This window comes from Python bivittatus, unplaced genomic scaffold, assembly GCF_059951505.1.
Source record: "Python bivittatus isolate LINGU-HERP-01145 unplaced genomic scaffold, Pbiv_v1 ctg000190_np1212, whole genome shotgun sequence".
NCBI lineage: Eukaryota > Metazoa > Chordata > Lepidosauria > Squamata > Pythonidae > Python > Python bivittatus.
In genome coordinates this window covers 19260670-19282197 of record NW_028277042.1, presented here as the reverse complement: position 1 = coordinate 19282197, position 21528 = coordinate 19260670, and the positions used below count along the sequence as shown (strand labels likewise).

At 45.5% G+C, this 21528-nt stretch overlaps 1 protein-coding gene across 1 annotated transcript; it reads left to right on the top strand.

Annotated features, from left to right (window-relative positions):
• Positions 1 to 890: 890 nt before the first annotated feature.
• Positions 891 to 21123, top strand: ZDHHC7 (zDHHC palmitoyltransferase 7). Its single transcript, XM_007432108.4, has 8 exons — positions 891 to 1331; positions 6148 to 6226; positions 11725 to 12047; positions 12259 to 12383; positions 14730 to 14826; positions 15328 to 15409; positions 17014 to 17144; positions 17298 to 21123. The coding sequence occupies exons 3-8, from the start codon at positions 11742 to 11744 to the stop codon at positions 17472 to 17474; spliced, it is 918 nt and encodes a 305-aa protein (XP_007432170.1). The 5' UTR covers positions 891 to 1331; positions 6148 to 6226; positions 11725 to 11741; the 3' UTR covers positions 17475 to 21123.
• Positions 21124 to 21528: the final 405 nt, after the last annotated feature.

The following is a 21528-nucleotide window of genomic DNA, read 5'->3' as shown; positions in this document are numbered from 1 at the left end:
GCGTCTCTAGCGCTTCCAGATCCAGGCATGCCTTTAAAACGCGGAGAACTTCGGGTGCACCTCTCCCAGGTTTTAAGACGATTCACTCTCTTTGAGGCGACCACCAGCATTGCAAGGGGGCCAGAACCAGGAATTGCAATCGCGGTTATTCCCTTCTCATGGGTAGAAGGGGGAAAAAAACGGGAGGGGAAGGATTTATGCCGAGCAAACCGACATGCAATTATCATGCGTGTTCTCGCAATGGTAATAAGAATTGCAACTGTATTTATTGACGGTCAGCGACCAGCGAGGCACGGAATTGCAGCGGCAGGAAAACCCTACACCTATCAAGTCTGTGGCATTTTTGCGGCTTGCAACGAGAACTGAACGCGGTTCTTCCGCGGCGCTGCCCCGCCCCTGCGTGGCTCAGTGCACCGCTCCCCTGCGAGGCTGGCTTAGCAAGCCCCCTGCTAAGAAGCGCTTTAAAGGCATCAACCCATTCATAAAATGCATTCTTCACAAGCAGGGAGGGTCGCACAGAGGCCGGGCTGGACTTCTCCTTGGAAACGGTTAGACTTCCAGTGCAAAGCTTTGCGAGGAAGAACAGAGCGGAAAGCATTTTGCACGTGCCCAGAGGCACTGCAAAGGGGAGGACCAGCCCGGAAAGCCGCGGGGGGCGCCGCCCTACCACGCCCAGCGCAGCTGCAGAATTGGGGAACGCAGCATTTCTGCAAGCGAGGCCACGAGAAACGGCGTGCGCTCTGCGCAGGCGCGGGTCCGGCCGGGCCGGGGCAGGGACGCCCTAGAGTTGGAGCCGTAAGAAGGCGCACCCATGCAAACGTCACTTCCGATGCCATTTGACGGCCGCCATTTGCGGAGCAAACGGCATGTAGTCCAGCAGGACAAAAAGGAAAACACCGCCCTTCTTCCTTCTCTTCGGCCACAGGCCACGCGCGTTTTATTCCCCCCACTCCGGTCCATCAGCAAAATGAGAGAAACGGGGAAGCCTCTTCCCTCTGACGTCGTCGTGAAGCCCTGACTTTAGCGATGCTCCTTTCCCTCCCTCTATCCCCTTGGGGGGACAACCCGGCCCTCCGACGCATGCGCGGCCGTCCCCCTGCCCTCCTGAGGGCCGGGCCAAAGGCGCGTGACGGGGCGCATGCGCGAGGCGCCGGGCTGCTGCTTGAGCTCGCCCGCTCGGCGCTTCCTCCGCGGCGACGGATCCTCAGCCGGCGGGGCCTGCGGGGACGGGTCCCCCAGTCCGGGATGGGCCGGGACGCGACTGGCGCCGCCGCCGCCATCGTCATCAGCCGGGATTGCGGCAGGCAGAGCCCTGAAGGAACCGAAGCGAGGTGAGTCTGTCAGGGGCAGAGGGCGGGGCACGCGGAGGCTCCGCCCACCGGCCCCGCCCCGCCCGGCTCTTCCCTTTCGGCGCCGCTCTTGGTGGCCCCGCCCCTTGCCAGCCCCTCCTGTCCGCCAGGTGTCTCCCCCTCCTGCCCTGGACCTCGCCTCCCATAATCCCCAGTCGCAGGGGATTATGGGAGTTGACGCCCATCCCAATTTTGGTGGGGGGAACTGCTGGAGTTTTCCCAGCTGGTCTCCTCCAGGCGGGTTGGGCTCCATCTCCCATCACTCCCCACCGCCCCTGCCCTCCTCTGTGCAACCCTGGCTGGGGATGATGGGGATGGGAGCCCAACCCTTCTAGGGGGCTCTGGCTCCGGGAATGAGCTGCTGGAGTTTCCCCAGCAGGTGCCAGGTTCCTTGAGGTGCCCTCCACCAGTGGCACCCTCCTGGGACGCAGGGTCCCAATCCCCAGGGTGCCAGCCAGCCGGGCCGGCGGGTGATGCCAGGGTGGGAGAGGCCGTCCTCCCTCCATGGAACAAGCTTTTTCAATCCTGCTTTGTTCCTGCTTAATGCCCGTCTTCAATTCCCTGTTTTGCCTCCGCTCTGGGGAATAAAGCGTCTCCTCTTTTTTTAGGCACTAGCCTCAATTGCTCAGGATTGCCGAGACAGCAGCAGTAAACAAGAACGTTGGATTTTTCAGTTAAGATGCTTCTGTGCCCTCGATTGGTGTAAAATCAATACTGAATATGTGACAGCTGGCTTTCTGTCTTCATTATCTCCTGCTAAGGTCATTTGTATGCCGGGAACCTGATGCTGATAATCAGGAGATGATTCTTTGGTCAGCGCTTGTCTTTCCAGGAGAGAAATTAAGGAGCTTTTTGCTCTTCCAAACTTCCTTTGCGCATGATATGATTGAAGAAGACTGCAGAATAAACCAGAATGGGATTGCCTGTGTGAAAGGATACACAGGTTTTGTGTTCTTGCATAGTTCCTGCTGTACCTTTTTGCATTATTTATGTACAAGGGGGGGGGGTTGTTTTAATTTTAGTGAGTGTCTGTAAATACAGTAGGAATATTACCCCAGAATGCAGAACCTTTGAGGGTTTTTAATGGCTTTATTTGACATTATTCATTTATTAGCAAATCCTGAGCTAGCGAGAGAGCTGTAGGCAATTCTTCCATTGATATTTTATAGGAAAAAAATACAGAAAAAGTTGTAGTCCAGATGTTTGGACCACAGTTCCTGTAATTCCTTCCTATGGGTGATGGACTGATGGGAGCTGAAGTTGAGAATCTCTGGAGACTATCCAGTTCCTTCTCTATTAAACTCATAAGTATCCTTGTTGATGCCTAATGGAACTTTTCATAACACTATGTATTCTCATTTAAGGCATAAAAGCCTGAGACGATTAAATTGGGGGCGAGAAAGAACCCTTTAAATAGCACCGTTCATTTCCTTAAAAGTTAGAATTAACCGGCTTGCTTCGTTGTGATGAGTTGGACTTGGGTTCAGTTTTTCCAGCTATAAATCTGAAACAGAATTCTATCCAAAGCTCTTAGCAGTGATACTTCTAGAGAATAATGTGAAATGGATTATCCTGAACTACTGTAATTCAGGCTGTTAGGGTATCTCCTTGATTACTATCCTTTCTAACTAGAATGTTTCCTTAGGGCCTGAGATTTAGTTCCTTTTCTGAAGGAAAAAGAAACAGACATTTTGCACGCAAAGCATGCTCTGATACTGAATTAGAACATGCCTCCCAAGTGCATTCGGGAAGTGACACGCAAAAGGATGGGCAGGCTTTCTCATTGTCTGGCAAAATCTCAGGTTATTTCTGTACTGTTTCGTGTCATCAGGCCAATGCCCTGCCTGGCCGCTGTGCAATTACTACAACCCAACAGTAATTGGATGGCTCTAAAAGGTGCTGCAGGTCGTTAGCGGCAATTCTGCCTCAGGAAGAGCGAGTGTTGGATATAGAAATAATTGGATGAAACAGGTGCCAACCCCCTCCCCCGCCACATCACCTTACTTCGGTCGGTGGCCATCTGCATATCCATTTGGCCAGTGCATGCAGTAGTTAGAGGACGGACGCTTTGCAAAAGGTGGAGGGCAGATCAAACCGGTGCCTTAGGGAAGAAACTAAAGACTGCTGAGTGGAAAGTTAGAAAATAGATACCTGTTTACTTCAGTTTTAAAAAGGGGGGGGGGAATAATGTGGACAGTCAAGTGTTCCAGCTAAATAAAAAGAACACAACATCTTTCTGAGTTATATTACAAATGCCATTAGCAAAGTAGCAAGCCTACCATGGTTTGCCCAGTTACTCAGTTCTTAGTTTGCCCGTTCCTGGTTGGTTGCTGGTAGGAAGAAAAGATGGGCTCCTTTTTGTCATAAGGCTCCAAAGTCTGCATTGTGTGTCGCCATGGGTGTTCCTGCAGAAAGAAAAGCATTCTTGAGCTATTATAATCATCAGCAGAGCAAAGACTTGTTTAATCTTCCCACATGTGAAGGGTGATGCTGGTGACCAGTTTCAAAGGTTTGGCTTCATATTCACGGGAATGTTGTCGCCATGTTGTTAATGTGACTCTGGACATGATGCCTATGTTCCTATCTCAGCTCCTTCAGCAAAGTTGTTGTCTTGCCCTGCCCTGCTCACAAAGACCTGGGGAGAGCTCTGTGACATCATGGTTTCACAAAGCCCTGCTGATGAAAACGCCTGTGGACCTGAAGCAGGTCCCAAATCTGGACAAAAGGAGCCCAACTCCCAGAATGTAACCACCACGCCGTGCCACATGATGTGGGTCAGGCAGGACTTGGGTGGCCTGCAGAACTTCCCAGCCCCCTTCATCCTCATGCCTAGAACATGTCACCCTCATAACTTGTAAGTAGGAAGAGATTGTCTTCAAGAACCGATGATGGATATGTTGCAACCGAGAGCTCGGAAATGCAAAAAAAAAGAAAAAAGCAGAAGCTAGCTTCAGGGCAGTGAGTAGGTTTGCTTAAATCACAGCTGGTCCTCTCAAGGAGAGGCATCCATGGAAAAATATGTAACTTTAGGATTGCTTTGAATATTCAGTTACAAGCAAGTCACCCTTAGCGGTAGCGGAGCAACTGTGACCTTGAACGTGCAATACTTGGAATAATTAATCAGGGGGTTAATTGGGCACTTAGAAGCTGCCTCAACCTCCTGCAGCTGCTGCTTTTCCTGACTGCCTTGATTTCCTCTAAGACAGGATATGTTGACTCAAAGGAGCACCAGTTTCCAAAGAGATCTTTGAAACAGTATCTTGACTGTAGACCACAATTTTGCTGGCATCATTAGTGTAGATCAGTGTTTCTCAACCTTGGGAACTTTAAGATGTGTGGACTTCAACTCCCAGAATTCCCCAGCCAGCATGGCTGGCTGGGGAATTCTGGGAGTTGAAGTCCACACATCTTAAAGTTCCCAAGGATCCAGATACTGGAATCCGTGGGTTTTTCTGTTCTACAATCACAGCCTTTATTCCCCTTCCTCAAAAGCACACTTTGCTCCCCCGTTTTGCTAACAACTAGGGTCAGTTTAATGATCTGAAGGTATGGCTTGACTTGGTATGGAGAAAGTCCCTGCTGTAACTTAGATTGGTTCATTTACAAAATGCATGGATTTACTGCACATTCTGCACTGTTGAGTTTTCTTGAAAGAACTGTTTGGGGAAGGGTTTTATTTTTTTTTTCCTTAATGATCTCTTCTCTTCTCTTCTCTTCTCTTCTCTTCTCTTCTCTTCTCTTCTCTTCTCTTCTCTTCTCTTCTCTTCTCTGCATTTGCCCTCAACTAGCAATTCCCCTTGGATCTGCTGTCATCTTCCTTTTCCATGTAAACCCTGGGATTTTGGCTATGTAACGGACTCTGCATTCTCCTACATTTTAGGTTGCTTTAGATTTTCCACTTAGAATAAGATAAAAGTAAATCAAATAAAACATTAATGGCAAAAATCAATAAACCAGAACCCACAGATATCTGTTAAAAATAGCAAAAGAGGAATAATAACATGGTAAAAATATATATGCTACAATAACTCAGAAGTGAAATTAAATTTGCAGCGTAGTTGATAGCATGGGAGATAAAATAATAGCTTAGCACCTAAAACTGAACAGAGCTGGTGACTGACAAAGCAACTTCTGGGGAAAAAAAGTACCACAAATGCCCTGGAAAGAAATGTCTAACCTCATTTAACCAGAGAGGGATATATTTCATGTAACAGAAACAACCTTTAGGGACCCAAGTCCCAAGCCTTTAAAAGCCAGCCTCAAGCCGATGAATAATACCTGAAGACAGAGAAGTAGAAGTTTTAACCCTGACAAAAATTGTTCCAAGTCATTCTAGCTACCATATTTTGCATCAGTTGCAAGTTGAAGAGCGTCTTCCAGTGCAGCCCATGGACAGAATGTATTCTGTCTTCCAAATGGGTCATAACCCTCTGGAAGAGGAATATGGAAATGGCCTGCAGACAGCTGGTCAACAAGTGAGCAGGGCAAATGGCCTGAATTCGACACTTCCTGAAACAGCTGACGGCAGATAACGCTGTCTGTTAACCGCAGCCTCTCCTCGGAGGAATGAAAAGCCTCTCTCACCATCTCTTTCCTTTTCCTAGAGATTCAGGATTCAATCCAGAGAAAGGGAGATGCTTGAACTTGATAAGTGAGCCAGAGGTCAAAAGTGCTTCTGAAATGGGCATACGCTTTCATGTTCGGCAGATGGTTGGTCTTTTCCAGGTGACGCTCCGCTCTGTTTTCCCTCAGGCTGTTCTGACTGTGACCAACCAGCGGTTTTATTATGCTTGTGCAGGTTACACCAAATATGACCGTGTGCATCTTAGAAGTCCAAAGGAACAGCAAGATGTCAGACTAACAGTTGTCCTTGACAGGTATGTATGCATTCTGGATTCTTCACCCTGCTTGTTCCCTGTGGATTCAGAGTAGGTTGCCATTAGAAACATCCCCCCTTAGAGATCTCTACACCTCTTACCCAGGTCCCATTTACAAACTTTCTTCAGGTGGGCAAAGGCAAAGCCGCAAGTGTGTAAAGACAGAGTTGTGAAGTTTGTGAACCAGCCGCAACTGTTCAATTAGAAAGCTGTGGGAGTCTCTTCCACCAGATAGGCAGTTTAGGGAAGTGAGATTGACCGATTTTTGTGGCTAGTTGCCATGCACACATGACTAGGCTGTTTTTTAAATCGCAGCTTCTCATGGGGGGAGATGTATTTTCAGCAGGTAGGCATCAAGAGTTCACATTATTCATAGGATGAGTACTTGACTGGCATTTCTCTGTTTATATGAGCTGAACTATTTGTACTGTTAATATTTTAAGCCGAGGCTGCGTCTTACTGGTCACTCCTCCACCATCCTGTGTCCTATAGTTACTGCCTTTATGTAGCAAATGACAAAATGTGCTTATTTGATATTGTAGTGCCTGAAGAAACAGACTTGAAGTCCGAAGTTAAAAGTGTTGTATCTGCCATCAATAGACGCGATTGAACTCCCTTGGTCTTGGCTAAGAGTGTGCGGGCTAGGATATGCATGAACTGCAATGCAGTATACTTGAAGGGCACCACGTTGGGGAAGATTAATATAGGCAACTTTATAAAGCTGCAAAAACAATTGAGCTCTGTCTAAAAGATTTGTGGTTTGAAAGAGATCCTTTATGTGAAAGCTGTCTGCATCAGTGTGAGGTTTGAGTGATTTTTTTTTCCCAGTCTAATGTTTGATCACATTTTTTGGTTTTCAACAAGTCACACCCATTTATGCGGTCTTTCCTTCCCCCTACCTAACAATTAGTCTTTTAACTTTCACATCTTTGAAAAAGCAGAACCAGGTTTTTGCTGTAGAGAGTTGCTCCGCAGATGAAGCTCTGAACTGAAGCTTTCCATTTCCCTACAGTAATCAAGTCATTGTTAGGATATTGTGTGTATTATTGATTATTTTCCAAAGACAACATCAAGATTGGATATTATACTGCTGCAGAGTGTACTTTTTCAGTTGGATTCCTAAGGATCTTAAGCATCGGGGTGGTTCAGACATAAAGCCTGACTGGATCCTGATTTGTTCACCCGTTTGAGTGAAACAACCATTTGCCACAGACCAGGATCATATGTCAGTCATATAAGGTAGGTAGGAAAGGAAAGGAAATATATAATGTTGAGGCTTCTCAAAGCTCTTTGATATAGCACCAAGCTGAAGGTGTGCTTTTTTTAAAGCTTTCGCCAAGCCCTCACAAGTAGGTTTGTCCATTATGTAAGCCAAGAATAAAGAAACCTGACCTGTGTCTGACCCATTCCATTGACCCAGGATGTTGAGCTCCCACAGCAGTTAATTGATTTGATCTAGTAATCCACTTTCCGATATAGCGAATGTTAATAGAACAATTCTTTCATACTCTCCTTTCTCTCTAATCTCTTTTTCCATCTGTTTCTGGTGTCTCCCTTTTCCTTTCTACCTAGTGGGCTTTTGATTGATTGATTGATTGATTGATTGATTGATATATCACATTGATATAGCTGCCCATCTCATACAAAGTGACTCTTGAATAGAGGCAGATACAGTTTGCAGAACGTTTTTGGAAATTGGGACGTCCTCTTCTGACCCCGATGTTGCAAGGAGGGCGGAATAGAAGAAGAGAAAGGCCACTCTCTCCATCTTTAAGGCATTTCTGATCTTCAGTTTCCTACTCTGAACTTAGACCCAGTTCCATTCCAACTACACTGTAGATTCTGCAGGCTTTATGGAGGACCTGAGTAATTCTGGCTGGTAGCTGGCCTTTTAAAATGGGTTAAACTGTCAGGAAATATCGGTTAAATTATCTCTTCAGTATTGGAAACAGCTTTCCACAAACTTTAGTCTACCTTGACTAGTTTAACTGTGTCTTGAGCCTGCTCCTTTCTCGCTTTTATGAGCCTCACCTAAAGCAACCGAGTCAGTTTTCTCCTGTGAGGCAGTGTTTGCATTACTGACTTTCACATCCACCTTGTATCTGCTGGGCCTCTTCACGGCAGCTTTGTTCCCTATTTATAGTAGCAGCGAGGAAGAGGATGTAGAAGCGGTCCTATTTTCCTTCTGTCCTTGTTTTGTTCAGTTTGCATGGCCCAGGTTCACGCCTTGATTTGTGATAAATCAAGGATAATATTCAAACTGGTGAACGTGCCTCTAAAACTGCAAGCAAGTATGCTGGTTTGTAGGGGAAAGGAAGCTGTCATTTGCGGGGAAACAGAGAATCATCTGCTCAGATATCGCCAAATCAATAAAGTGCTTTCAGAGTTGCTCTTTGCCATTGGCTGTAATAGCACTGAATCAATAGGGATTTTAGGATGAAAAGCGTGTCTAGGATTTTTTGCTATTCCTGGCATTTTAGAGGATTGCACTGCAGCTGTTCATAATACTTTGATTTTCTGTTCAAATAGTTGGGAGCTCACTGGGGCCTCCTCCTTTCCCAGCGAGCCTTGATTTAATGAGGCAGTTTATGCCTCAGTGAAGCTTGTTAGAGCTTCACTCAAGACACCAAACGTGGTTCAGCAAATGTTCCCACCAGCAAAGCAAAAATCCTCTATGTGCAAGGAGAAGAGCAGGCTGGCCAGGCAAACAAGGAGCAAAAGACGGATCGGAAGCGGAACTTTTGATTCCCTGAAGGCTGATTTTTTGAAAAAGAAATCATACTTGGTTCCCATATGAAAGCAACTAATTTAAAAGGTAATCTCATTTAGTACAGCCAAAGATATTCAGGCCTACGCAAGCAGCATTAAACAACAGAAGCCCAGTGATTGATCAATCAAGGAGGAGGAAGAGGATCTCTTGAGCACCCTGTTATACTAAGTGTAAGTGGAGACAAGGGCCTTACAGTTAAGAAGCCGATCCAGAAGAACTGTGAGAAAAGGGAGCAGTGATAAAGACGGGGAGACTTTTATTTTATTTTTATTTCAGTCATATGCTATGGCTGGATTGTGTTTTGGGAGGACATGGAAACTAAAAGTTTGTGCTGATGCCTTAACATGAATTTGAGGAAAGGATTTGAAGAAACGAAAGAGGCAACTTCATACTAGCAACCAGGAAATTAGTTCGCACAGATGATCCTGAATTTCTTATTTCCTGCTTGCCTGTAACTTAAGCAACGTAAGCCACCTTTTTTGAAGAGAAATCTATCACTTGACTGCAAGGAGATTGAGGTCTACACTGGAAAAGGCACTTGGGCTGCTCAAATTATGCTTCCAGGGATGGTTAATGGTGTGTGAACGGATAATGTGAAAGGCCACATCTTCTCGACTCTGGATAGGACTGTAATGTCTTCTTTCTGAAACCCTGGGAAACTAACAAGGAATGAGGTGGAAGAATTGGTTTGACTCTCTGTAACCAGCTTCCAATTTTTGTAGGTTGCATAACGAGCTGTCTTTACTTGCAGCCAGAATGCTTTGTAATGACATCCGTTGCTATGCTGGTTCAGAAACATGAATTTCAAACCAATTAATTTGGAATTGAGGTGGTCAAATCAGCCCATTTTGAGAGTTCTGAAACCTACCCTGTACTATGAACAGTTCTCAGGGTGGAAGGATGGTGTTACTCCTTTAGTTTTGAGAATCTCTCTCTCCAAGGATTGTTTTTGAGGAGCCAGACATGGTGAGGAAACCGTTCCTGGGATTAGATGACTGGCTGCAAGCATTTATTAAAACGCCTTGCAGAGATCTGGATATTGTGGTGTGGTATGGTGAACCTCTTCCCCACTCTTTTCATGTCTTTGTCTCTTTGTCTCTTTCTTTTCAGCTGAGTACTTTAGTGATTCTCTCTGCTTTCGTGAACCTTGTGAGATCAGTTGTTCTTCCATCCTCATAGGAGCAGATGTTTGATTTGTGATCTGCATCAGATAGTTTGCAGACCGCTTTTGAATATTGCAAATTCTTGACACATCATATTTATTTATGGGCTTGCTTTATTTCTGCGCCACTGATTCCAGAAAGTTTTGGACAGCTAAGAATCCAAAACATCACTGAGCAACCCCACTCCTCTCCAAAATAATAAAATAATAAGCCCACCCATAAAATAAACCCAATACTGTATCAAATGTATTAATCACAGCATGCCTTCCTCCTGCGCTGTGGATGTTGAAAGCCGATCATAATTAACCATGAGGGGCAGGGATCCAAGGATTCTGTAAGATAACCCTAGGATAACTGGCCTCGTGTCGCAGATATGAAAATGAAGCCAAGAGAGTGGTTTGGCCATGCTGGCTGGATGTTCTGGAAGTGGCAGTTCTAATTCATCTGCAGGCCACCATCTTGGGGAAATCTGGCTTAAGTCACCTGGTTGCAGAGTCAAGAGCTGACTTGGGGACTTCTGGAAGTTCTTATCATATGCAGGCAGCTAATATGAAAAAAACCACAATCTGACCCTTGGGATCTTAAATATTTGGTGCTGTGTCTGTTAAGGTCAACCTTGGGCACACTGATTCTGGAGTACTTCCCACTGCATTTGACTTGCCTGGATTAAATTTGAATAGAATGGACTGTTAGGTCTGTTACTGTGTTCTGCCCTGCTTCCAAGTTTTTGTAATCTTTAATGACACTTAGAATTTATTTGAGACGTATTTAATGTAATTATGTTAGTTTTTAGTGAGTCCAAGAGCAGATACCCACTCCACCTGGTCTAATTTGCTTGTCTTCTGTAATAGGCTCAAGATTGGCCCATGAAGGAGTCTACAGAAGCATCCTTGTCTCTTTGGGGAATTTCACACCTTGCAGACTTTTGTTTTTATGGAGAAAGGAGAGGTAGCTGAGAAAGAAGCTTCAGAAAAACCTGTAGATGGAAAGCAAGGGAAAATGTGGGAAGAGATGTAAATGTCTGTAAGTGTAGAGACTGGAGTCAATTCAGATCCAATAAAAGAGGAAAATAGGCAGAAAATCCTGCAGGAGAAAAAAGGGGGGCTTCCCTAGGGCTGAGAGAGAGCAAAAAGAGGTATTAAAGAATCGATTAAAAGCAAAGTGACTTAAAATTATAACGGAAATGCTGTTCAAGCCACTCCCCTCCACTGGATGCCAAAATGATTTGATGGCTGGAATTGGCCATAACAGGCTAGTGACATACATGTTCTAACAGCTGTAACTTTATTTTTCTAAAAAAGGAAAAATATTGGGTTCTTCCAGATATTTATGGCTTTATTTCAATTGATATGGGTGCCTCTTTTGTCAAAGGGACTCTGGGTTGCAATTCTATCTCAGTCTTCTGCTTTAGTCTCTTATTAAATTCCTTTTCCCTGGGAAAAAAATTGTTTTGGGAAATGCAAGCTGTGCCCCAAGATTGGTTTCCACCCCTTGATAATAGAAGATGACATCTGTGGTGTCTGGGGGCCTTGGTACACAGCTACCCATTTGTTATTTTTCCACAGGGCCAGTCCAGAAAATCATGCAGTCATCTGGGCATAGGTTGCGTGAAGTTGAGCATCACCCGCTGCTTGCTGAAAATGACTGCTACGATTCGTCGTCCTCCGAGTGTGACGTGGGAGATCGCGTCTGGTTCATCCGTGACAGCTGCGGGATGGTCTGTGCCGTGATGACCTGGCTTCTCGTGGTCTACGCAGATTTTGTGGTCACCTTTGTCATGCTGCTGCCTTCCAAAGACTTCTGGTACTCCCTGGTCAATGGGGTCCTCTTCAACTGCTTGGCTGTGCTTGCTTTGTCTTCTCACCTAAGAACGATGCTGACGGATCCAGTGAGTAAAGTGGCCAACCGTCTTGGGTGCCATGCCGAGGACTCTTTCTCAACCATGTGGGTTCACGCTCCCTATAATCCCACAGCCATCACAGCCTTGGGGATTCTGGGAATTGAAGTGCAGCCTATTTGGAGAACCTGAGATCAGGGAGTCCACTATAAATAAATAGCCTCATCCTGGATCACTGAGTTTGGTCTTTCTGACTTTTTAGGGTGCTGTTCCCAAAGGAAATGCTACAAAAGAGTACATGGAGAGTTTGCAGCTGAAACCAGGTGAAGTCATCTACAAGTGTCCCAAGTGTTGCAGCGTGAAGCCAGAACGTGCCCATCACTGCAGGTATCTTTAGCGCCCTTGATTTGTTTTTATGCCAGCGTACGAATACATATCTTGAGGAACTACTCTGTCCAGTTGGAACCAAGGTACAAGCTAATGTCCTCACTGCTATCTTGTGGTCCCATTGGGGTTGTCTCCTTTCAAAGCAGCTTCTCTCTTGGAGAAAATACAGGGATCTTCATCCAGACTACAACATGGGGGAAAAGATACTTACTCCCACCCTAGCTTTGTCCAAAAGTGCCTTCCTGGGTTGAAATGCATAATGCTAGAGAAACTTACATTCAGAGATGCGTCTCTTTGTCCCCAGCAACGTTTTAAATCTTCACATTTTTTCTCTGAAGCATAGCTGTGTTTCCTACCTTCCTTTCCTTCCTTCCTTTCTTTTCTCTCCGTGTTTTAAGTGGCCTCTCCTCTGTCCCAGAAGCATGGATTGAGGTCATTCCTTTTTTCAAGCTGTCTCCCTTTTGTTTGAACACACTCAGCAAGAGAGCACCACGGGGTTGTTTCCTAGGTGCTGGCTTCTTGAGTGCAGCTGCTGCTTCAGTTTGGCTCAGCCTCTCTCAGCCCCTCACCACGTTCAATGGAGGATTCCTACAAACGTCGAAGGCCGGGGGAGGTGGGGAGCGCTCAGTTCTGCCGAAAATGATGGTATTGCTTGTCGACCTTTAGAACCGCAGCACGTTTTCCAGACCATGATTCATGAGTGCCCTGTTTGAAAGGCAGATGAAAATGCTGCCCCACCCCACCCCTACCCCCATCCCAGCTGCTGTCAGCCCCCTTGGTAGGCCAGACCATGACATCAAATGAAGCTGCTTTTGAGATTGGCTATAATAACAGATTCCTGCAAGTCTGGCTGAGTCTTCCTTCTTACCGTTCAGGGAATGGAGGAGGAATCTGCCTGAGCCACTTCTGAATGTTATCTCATTTCTCAGGACTTAAAAAAATGTTTCAGCCCCTTTTGCTTAGGTAACGGTTCTTGCCTGTCTCCCTGAAGGTCATCTTCCTGACTCTCTACCGCTGCAGAGCCAGAAATGTTCTTGCACACTCCCCGTTAGTTACCACCACTGCCCAGAGGATCACTGGTTGCCCTCTCCCCTCTTTGGAAGAACTTTAGAGCTCCCGCTGCCTTAAGAAAGCTCAAGAGATTCTTAAGGACCCATCCCACCCGGGACATTCTTTTTTTGAACTATGACCATCTGGCAGACGGTGCAGGATAATGAAAACAAGGGCGAATAGGCTGAAGAATAGCTTCTATCTTAGAGCTGCAACTATACTGAATTCTATCGTATAGTGCAGTATTAATGCAGCATCAGGGGTTGTGCAGTGGTGAATAGAATGTGAAGGATGTGTGTTTTTTATTCTATGGTTTTTATATTTATAAGGTGCACTGGGGATGGCATTTAATTTCATTGTAGGAGGTACAGTGACCATAAAGTTTAATAATAATAGTAATAATAATAATAGAAGTGTTCCAGAGGAGACTTGTAGCAAAGTACTGTGGTGTATCCTCACCCCTATCAGAAATACTCTTGCTGGTTCAACGTGAAGATCATAACCCTGGGAATCTCCAACTTTTAGGGGCAGGGGGATGCTTTTTAAACTTTGGGAATGGATTGTGGGTGCTTTTACAGAGTTACTGTTGGGAGTGGTTTTACCAGATGGCTGCATAGGAGATGCAGGCCCAGCCACAAAGGCCACCTGCCTCGTCATCTTTGTCTTCATCCTGGGCAAGTGGGGCAACTTCCAGACAAAGCCCTGGACAACACCTTCCCAGCGTTTTCATGCTTCGAGAACGCTTGTGAAGCCCATTTGGAGCTCAGAGGCATTCTTCGAGATAGGGTTGATTCTGAAAAGATGTTTTTTCGCATTGCTACTTTTCCATTTTTTTTTTTCCTGCTGAAAAAGTATTAAAAAAGTCAGAGCAGGCTGGGAGCCTGATGGCACCAAAGATTTCCATTGTTTCCAGTACTTTGATCTACACGGGAGACCAAAGCATAGGACACAAATCTGACCTGTATCATGTTTCTAAGGAGTCCAGTAGCCTGACTTGATGTTATAGGTTAGAGTTTCACAGTTAAGATCGGTGGGTTTGAAGCCAGAGTGGTATCTCCTAGCTGATCTTTAATTTATCTTAGTTGCTTTGGTAATAGATTACATAATTTTATAGAGGCCTGATTCTTTCTTTCCAGTGTTTCATCTGGAAAGTTTTGTCTAGTTCATCAAAGAGTAAATATATCTGGCTCATTTATTGTATGCAGTTACCTTGGATTTTCAGAGAAATGGATTCTACTTTTGCCTCCAAAAGGCACATAACTTTTTTCTATCCCTTTTTTTTTTCAATTCCATCAGCATTTGCAAACGATGTATTCGGAAGATGGATCATCACTGTCCGTGGGTTAATAACTGTGTGGGGGAAAGGAACCAGAGGTTTTTTGTCCTTTTTACTGTGAGTAGGAATTGTTATTTATTTCGCACCAAATTTGGCGGGGGGAGGAATGTCGCTGAACCTTTAAATTTGCAAGTCAGAATATCGGTGATGCTTTAATGCTACAATCACCTCCTTGGCGATGGGGCCCGCCTTGTGAAATATTATCCACCCAGAAATCTATCCTGCCTAACCCTTTTAGCTTTCTCTCAACCTTCCTTGGGTTAGGATGGTGGCTGAGCTTTTTTTTATTTTTTTTTTTATTATTATTATTATTATTATTATTATTTTGCTGCTTGAACTTTTCGGTCCTGCCTTCCCATCAGCTCTGTTCTTTTTCTCTGATCTGCATAGTCTTCTTTTCATTTTGATTTGTAAGCTACCCTGAGTCATGGTGAAGTCGGGCGACCTCCAGATGGAGAAAATAAATCAATAGATGGGAAGTAATGGACGGGAGACTCATGATAGCATTCCAGACGTGCCCTGCAAACGTTGATGTCCAAATCTTCCCCTCCTTTCCAGATGTACATAGCTCTAATTTCAGCTCATGCTCTCGTCCTGTGCGGGTTTCAGTTCTTTTCCTGTGTCCGAGATCAGTGGATTGGTAAGTGACCCCGTGGCCTTTGATTGATTGATTGATTTTAAGCACGCCTAAATCGCTTTTTCTAGTAGAGTATTCAAGTGCCATATGACGATAAAGCAGTTTTCTCAACCTTGGGAACTTTCAGATGTGTGGACTTCAACTCCCAGAATTCCCCAGCCAGCATGAGTTGAAGTCCACACATCTGAAAGTTCCCAAGGTTGAGAAACAGTGTCATAAAGAAACTGCGGTGCCAATCTGAAACCAGGGAAGGATTTTAAGTTATTGATTACAAAAGCAAGCAGCCATCAAGAAGGAGGAGGAAGATAAACCGGAATGATTAAAACTGTAGAAAGGCCAAATAATACCTTAAAACGAGAAACAGTTCTTATTAAATAATTCAGTGGGTGCCTAAATCTGGTTAAATAAGGGACCTTCTCACTCTTTTTGGAGGAGGTTTTGCAGAGGAACCATTATCTCTTCCAACCTTATCTTCAAGGATGGAATACCATTGGAAGATGGGTCTTGAAAAAGGAAATTCAAAGGGAGTTCGATTTTCTGGGAGAAGACTCCCTTTCTGAAACATAGACACCGAAAGGTTTCGAACCCTGAACGTTGAAATCCACCGTTGAGTGTTCAGACTGTGGGTTCTCGGTAGAGATGCACCTCATTTTGTTTCGTTAAGGAAACTGCTGGAGCGTTTCCAGAAGAGCATTTCGTTGAGTGGTAGAGTGACATGTTCCAACAGGCCGATGTTTTTAGTTTTGTTTTCGAAATAATTGCCTTTTTCAATTATGCATGGAGGTAGAGATGATGCTTAGATCGTGCTGCGATAGTCCTAAAGAGAAAACACAATGTGTCTGTGTCATTTTTTGCTATATTGGGGTGTTTGCATGTGGTGCCAGAACTGCAAGGGGCCCTCAACTCCCCCCCACCCCAATTCAGCATGATGGTTGAATATTGCCATCGTGGTTTCCTCAGATATTTTGCTGGGGCAGCCGTGAAAACTGTAACGTAGTTCCATTTCAGCAGGTGGCTGATCATATCTGAGCTTAGAAATTAGCTGGGTCACACCTGATTAGGATTTGGATAGGAGACCACGAGCAAATCCTAGGCTTGAAGGTTAGATTAGGAAGTCAGTGACCAATCTTTTCTGTCCTGTTGCCAACATTATTAAACGGATTGTAGCAAGAGAGCCACATTAGTTACGAAAGCTTCTGGCTTTTAATAAAATGTGATTGTTGGAAAGGGCCAACCAGAGGCCTTCTGATTTAAAGATGTGTGCATGAAGTTTTCAGGAGTCCACCTAAAGTTTTGGAAGCCCTAAAATAGGAATGACACTGTTCACAACCAGTGGGAATCCCCTAAACTGTCTGGCCAACGTGTAATATGCTCCCACCCTCTCTGACCCTTACCCCCCCCCCATGTAACACGCTTGTCTCTTCAGTGTATTGTACAATGTTTTTACAACTTTCTATAAATACAGTCCTTTGTATTTTCTTCCAACCATTTGCAAGCCAGTTTTGGATTCCACCCCGCAGTTTATTCTGACTTGCTAATTATTCTAAAAAGACCTCGTGAATGGATTCAAACTTACCCTCCTTTTTTCTTCCTTCCTTCCTCTCCAGAATGCAGTGACTTCTCCCCACCTGTGACTGTGATCCTGCTGATTTTCTTGTGCCTTGAAGGGTTTCTGTTTCTTACGTTCACCGCCGTGATGTTTGGCACTCAGATCCATTCCATATGCAACGACGAAACAGTAAGACCCCCACCCCTGCAGTCTGGACCCGCGGGCCCAACCCATCCCAGTCTCCCATACGCTGCACCCCAGCTGAGAGGTTGAATCTCAGCCCATGCCCCGAGTTTGCCGAATTTCAGACTCCTACCTATAAAATGTCCAATTAACTTGCAGGAGATCGAAAGGCTGAAGAGCGAGAAACCCACGTGGGAGCGGAGGCTACGCTGGGAAGGCATGAAGTCCGTCTTTGGGGGACAGCCTTCTCTGCTGTGGATAAACCCTTTTGCCGGGTTCCGAATCCGACGGCTGATGCTGAGGGCAAAGAAAGGGGCGCCTGAATTTTCTGTCTGAGCCTGCCCAATCATGCTGAAACTCACAAAAGGCGTTCCTTGTATTTATTGGGCACCCGGGGGGTGGGGGGGGAGAAGCTGCTCATGTGCAACCTATGACCAATGGAGTTTAACAAATACATGGAACATTTTGCTTGTAGCAAGCAGAGTTTTATACCTTTATAACCCCACATGTCTCACTCTCGGAAGCGTCCATGGAATGTTGCCACGCCGGGCTTTTGAGCAAGTTCAACCAAGCAGACGAAAAACCGAGGGAAATGGACAGTTACGCGAGGAAGCCAAAATATCAACTCAACCACTGTACCACGATTTTAGAGGACTAGTTATGCGGTCATGTTCACCAGATCTCTTTGTTATGAGTGTGCGGGGTTTCCCTTCCCTTCCCTTCCCTTCCCTTCCCTTCCCTTCCCTTCCCTTCCCTTCCCTTCCCTTCCCTTCCCTTCCCTTCCCTTCCCTTCCCTTCCCTTCCCTTCCCTTCCCTTCCCTTCCCCTTCCCCTTCCCCTTCCCCTTCCCCTTTGCTGATCTTTCCTTTCCTTTCCTTTCCTTTCCTTTCCTTTCCTTTCCTTTCCTTTCCTTTCCTTTCCTTTCCTTTCCTTTCCTTTCCTTTCCTTTCCTTTCCTTTCCTTTCCTTTCCTTTCCTTTCCTTTCCTTTCCTTTCCTTTCCTTTCCTTTCCTTTCCTTTCCTTTCCTTTCCTTTCCTTTCCTTTCCTTTCCCAGTTGATTTCTCCTCTTTTTGAAAGACTGTGTCTGGAGCCACAATGGCCAATCATGAGACACGTATAAATACTGGAATTTGCTAGCCAAAAAAACAATCTCTGAAACAAAAAGTTGCAGGTGGTGTTTAGCGCCATTGTGTAATTCTTCTGTTTGCCCCAAGGCCTGTGAGGTGTGTTTGGGTGGGTGACCATCTCACAGGGCCTGTGATTCCCCCACTGGAGGACCCAAAGCCTGCAAGGCTAGGCAGGATCTAAGATTTCCTCACCTCACCGGATCATTCCTTTTTAGGTTCAGAATCTCAGTGCTAAATATGGAGCAACTATAGGAGCAGGCTGCAGTCTGCCTGTGGATGCTTGTGTCAAGTGGCTGTTTGTTCTCCCTGAAGGGAAGTCCTCTTCTGCTATTTGGGTATGTCTAGAATTGAGTTCAAAGAAGAAGAGGCATTGAGGTCAGGCCTGCAGATGCAAAAACTCTTAAGCCAGCAAACTCTCAGTTGTCTCTTTCATTTCACCGCAGCAGTTTGTTGTAAAGTAGGCCAGCAGGTTTGTCAGAAAGCCCCCCTGTGCACTGGAGGTGGTGTTAGGAACTCAGGAAACTTGTAATTCAAAAGGAAGTATGTTTTGAAGTTCAGAAGAAGTTAGTTTTGAAGGCCGCCTGTCGGAGTTTCTTAAGCCGGTCAACTTGTTTTTGAAGAAGCTGCCTTAGTTCAGCTGCTGGGTTTCACAAGCGTATCATTGTGCAGGCGGGATTCAGGCACAGGCAAGGCCTTCGGTCCTCGCAGAGCAGAGGCTGTGCCCTTCTTGTTGAAGCTCTTGGCAATGTTTCAGCATCTATGAGAAAACTCTGTCCAGCCGTCTTTCCCTAACTGGGGCTTGCCACCCGAGTTGAATTTCAATTTCTAGAACCCGCCCCCCCCCGCCCAAGCAGCGTACCCCACGAGTCTGCTGGTGAAGCGCCAGGGAACTCATCCCACGTGGATGGCCTCAACCTGGGGAAGACAAGTGTATGTGTCAGACCCCCTGCTTGTGCCCCGTTCCTTCACAACGAAGCTTGCTTTCATTGGGCTCCCGGTTCACGGGCTCTCTTTGGAAGCAGGCTAACCGAACTGCTTTGAAGGGGAACGTGGTTTGTGTTTAGCCGGTCAGAAAGGGAGGTGTTGTAGTAGCAGGCTGCCATGGTTTGGTAGTGGGGCTTTGAAGCCACAGGAGAACGTGAGCATTGGCCTGCGTCTAAGGAGATGTTCCAGGCCTGGGCAAGGAGTGTGTGCATTTAACGTCAATTGGGTTTAATGGGTCTTAATGCTGTAATGAAATACCACTTATTTCCTAATGATAATTATGCTTAAAACATGCTTAAAAATCAAAAAAAGATTGTCCCCGTCCCAGCATCCTTGTAATCAGAAGATTCAGTGCAACTCTTGAGGAGGTATGTATTTCCTGATGATTTGTAAAAAACAAGCTTATTTTGAGGGTTGTCTTAAGTCGAATAGGGATGAGTTTTCATTCTGTTATGGCATCACGCGGTTCTGTCCTGTGCCTGGGCATCTGCAGGGGGTGGGAGGAAGAGACCTGCACGACAAAGACGTCACACATTGGCACTTAATGTCCTCATGTCTGATGTCAAGGTGCAAATTCGCCAGAGCGGTGTTTGCACAATGACATGCGTGGATCATTTGGGCATCACGGAGGGCTTGGCGTGGACACCCCTGAATTTGTGGTTGAAGTCCCAGAGAAGATTATGAGTTGGGTGAATGAGTTCTCTGGGCATAGCATAGATGGAGCGTTGCCGTTTCCTTCCCCAGGATTTACCCCACCAGCACAAAGAAAGACGTAGCCGTAATGGGCTTAGACGTACCTTGTCTTCTTCGGGGCTGTAGTGTGTGGCCCTTCAGGTGAAAGCAGCAAGCAGTGCTTCCTACTGCTTGCACCGGATCACCTAAAATCCAGTCTTCACGTTTGCCGTTGGATTCTGGCATGAAATGTTCGGCTCGTCTCATGGCTTTTTGTATAGTGCCTTACCTTTTTGTGAGTTGAATTGCATGTTCTAAGAGGTGTCCAAAGGGGTGCTGTTGCGGGGGGGGGGGCTAACACCCTTATTTGGGCACTTCAGCATTTAAAGAAATACATATACGAAATGGATGGAATAGAGGTGAGGAAGAAGAGAGGTGAAGCCACAGGGCTGTCACTTGGTATATTTTGAAGAAGATGTACGTGTTTCTCTATTTAGAAGCCAATTCAAGCGTTTCTTTCCCTTTCTGAGAGAACTTGGTCTACCAATCATGTTTCCACCATGGTGTTAAAGAGGGTCCCAATCCTCCACCCTAAGAGGCGTGTCAGACTAAAGCAGTCCATGAATATTCCCCCTATGTCTGTTGGCACGGCTTGCCACTTTTGACATCGGCCATGCAGAAAAAATATTGCCCGCTGCAAGTGAGCAGGGCCTTGCTAAGGGTAAGAAATTTCGCATCTGCAGATTCCAGAGCCCTGCAGAGGATTGCTTGGTGCATTTTAGCAAACCGTTCTCAGTCATATAAACAAGACTCAGGCAGTTCAGTCTTAGAGGGTTATTTGAAGTTATTTTGAGTCTGGGCATAACACTGGAGGGAGCCGCCAAATCGACGAATAAAATGCAACAGATGATAAAACAAAGGTGAAAAAGGAGCCCATTCAAGGTCTGTTGCCATTTCTGTTTTGTACCTTTGCCCAGTTTGAGAATTAAGTATATCAGCCTTTAGGACATACAGTAACTTGTTTGGGCCTTCTCTGATGAAACCGTCCTGCTGAAACTCAGCAGATCATGTTTAAAGCAGCTGATTATGTGTGTGACTTAGCAAGTATGCGTGTGGAGTGGATGAAAATGAAGTCCCTTGGCTTTTCAGATCCTTGTTCTGTTGTAATTTTTTTAAAATGTGGAATAAAGTTAACTGATTGAAGCTTTGTTGACTATTTAGCACCAGGCAAGTGGCCAATCTTGATTTATTTTATGGGTGTGAAGGACATTGCTCCATGTAAGAGAGCAGAAAGTGCCCAGTTTCATATGTGGCTCTCTGTAAGGCTCAAGACTTTTGCTGAAGCCCATCTGGAGAGAGAATACAGACTCACTTAGACCAAAAGTCCTAGCATTTAATTTTGCAAACAAATGTAATCTTTAGTTAACCACATTTCAACGATGTTTCTTGTAATCTGGGATACGTGACTATTTGTAGTACGCCTCTGAAGATTCCATTCAAATGCAGTCTTATCACATCATCTCATTGCTTCCATGCATTGAATCAGAAGCAGGGCAGGTCAAGAAAGTCAAGATGGTGGTCATGACACACAAGGGGCAGGTTTTGGCC